This window comes from Corvus brachyrhynchos, unplaced genomic scaffold (assembly GCF_000691975.1).
Source record: "Corvus brachyrhynchos isolate BGI_N302 unplaced genomic scaffold, ASM69197v1 scaffold933, whole genome shotgun sequence".
NCBI classification, from domain to species: domain Eukaryota; kingdom Metazoa; phylum Chordata; class Aves; order Passeriformes; family Corvidae; genus Corvus; species Corvus brachyrhynchos.
In genome coordinates this window covers 140,435-142,214 of record NW_008237401.1, presented here as the reverse complement: position 1 = coordinate 142,214, position 1,780 = coordinate 140,435, and the positions used below count along the sequence as shown (strand labels likewise).

The 1,780-nt window shown below is 68.5% G+C and overlaps 1 protein-coding gene across 1 annotated transcript in view; it reads left to right on the top strand.

The window, feature by feature from the left end:
- The window catches only part of HDAC7 (histone deacetylase 7), a 32,632-nt gene that overhangs the window by 22,354 nt on the left and 8,498 nt on the right, over window positions 1-1,780 (top strand). Inside the window, exons 4-8 of the mRNA XM_017730737.1 lie at window positions 339-450; window positions 540-655; window positions 764-886; window positions 1,268-1,377; window positions 1,664-1,774. Of these exons, the coding sequence (XP_017586226.1) occupies window positions 339-450; window positions 540-655; window positions 764-886; window positions 1,268-1,377; window positions 1,664-1,774 (572 nt within the window). The remainder of the gene's footprint in view (window positions 1-338; window positions 451-539; window positions 656-763; window positions 887-1,267; window positions 1,378-1,663; window positions 1,775-1,780) is intronic.

Here is a 1,780-nt window from a genome sequence, read left to right as displayed (position 1 = left end):
GGTCTCCCGGCGCCCTCTGGTGCCGGCGCTGGAGGAGCTGCCGGGGTCTCGCTCCCAATTTTGGGATGCGCGGGGCTCCACATCGCACTTAATTAATGATTCATTAATTAATTAACTGTGCTCGGATGCTGGCACAGATCCGTGGAGCATCCCCGCTGTAACCACGGAGCATCCTTGCTGCAACAGACAGATCGGGAGTGGGATGGGAATGGGCCCAGCTGTGCCCTCAGGGGGTCTCCAGCCATCCTGGTGTCACTCCTGGAGCCCTGGGGCGGGGATCGTGCCCGCAGGGCTCTGAGCCCCGTGGGGTCACTGTGGTCACTGTGGTCACTGTGCAGGTGCTGTGGCCAGCACGGTGGTGAAGCAGAAGTTGGCCGAGGTCATCCTGAAGAAGCAACAGGCGGCTCTGGAGAGGACCAGCAACGCCCCCCCTGCAGCCCTGCCCTACAGGTAAAGCACTGTCCCTCTGGCCCTGAGCAGGACGTGGGACCCCCGAGGCTCAGGGACAGCTGGGAAGGGGCTCCGGCTTCTCCCCGCAGGTCTCTGGAGCCTCTGGACCCCGAGGGCCCCTCCCCTCCCATGCTCAGCACCTTCCTGCCCCCCGTGCCCAGCACTTCTCTTGACCCTCCCGAGCATTTTCCGCTGCGGAAAACAGGTAAGGCCTCGGGAATGTCCCCACGTCCCTGGTCCCTGGCCGGAGCTGAGGACTGGCCCCACGGAGCCCGTCCAGGCAGGGCCAGGACTCACCCCCTGTCCCCGGCAGCATCCGAGCCCAACCTGAAGGTTCGCTGCAAGCCCAGGAAGTGCCTGGACCGGCGCAAGAACCCCCTGACGCGCAAGGAGAGCGCTCCCCCCTCGCTGAAGAGGCGCCCGCCCGAGGCCATCGGTGAGGGCTCTGCTGGACGGGGCCGGGCTGGGGCAGCTCCAGCCTGCCCGGGCTCCTGTGGCACCTCTGCTTGGGGACCGTGTCCCCGGGGTTTGATGTGTCCTCCCCCGCGGACGGGGCCATGGAGTGTGGGATGGGTGAGCCGGGAGGTGTTGGTGCAGCTGCTCCCGCTGCTTTTGGGCCCCAGGGTGGCCCTACAGGGCTGGAAGTGCCCCAGGCCCGGTGTGGAGGTGGCTGCTCAGGGTTCCCACCATGGAGTGGTGCCTCCCACGCTGCGGCTCCAAGGGGGATTCGGCCCCAGGAGGGTGGGGGGCAGCAGCTGGACGGCAGTGAGGGGCTGGGTGGGGGCTGTGCCCTCACCCCGTGTCTGTCCCCTCCCAGACTCGTCCCCCAGCAGCAGCAGCACCCCCGTGTCCGGCTGCAGCTCTCCCAACGACAGCCTGCCCGCCGAGCACGGAGCTCTGCCCACGGCCCCCGGTGTGGCCCACGAGGTGAGCTCCGGTGGCTTTGGGGGCCCGGTGTCCCCTCTGGGCTCAGGGGGAGGACACGACCCCGGCCCTGAACCCCCTTCCCTGCTCTCCCTGCACCCGGGATGCCCCTCGATTCTCTGCCCCCGGATGCTCTTCCCGGCCCGGCGCTGCTCCAACACCCACCAGGGTGCATTTCCCCTCTCCCACTGGTGTCCTGTCCCCACGGGTGTCCCCAGGGCTGTCCCTGATGTCCCCTGCCCTGGTCCCTGTCTGGGAGCAGGGCACCGATGGCTCGTGTTTGGTGCAGACGCCCCTGGCCCAGCGGCTGATGATGCAGGAGAGCTCCCTGGCCCAGTTTGCCCTGCAGAGCGCGGCCTCCCTGCCGGCCATCACCCTGGGGCTGGAGGCCACCACACGGGCCCGG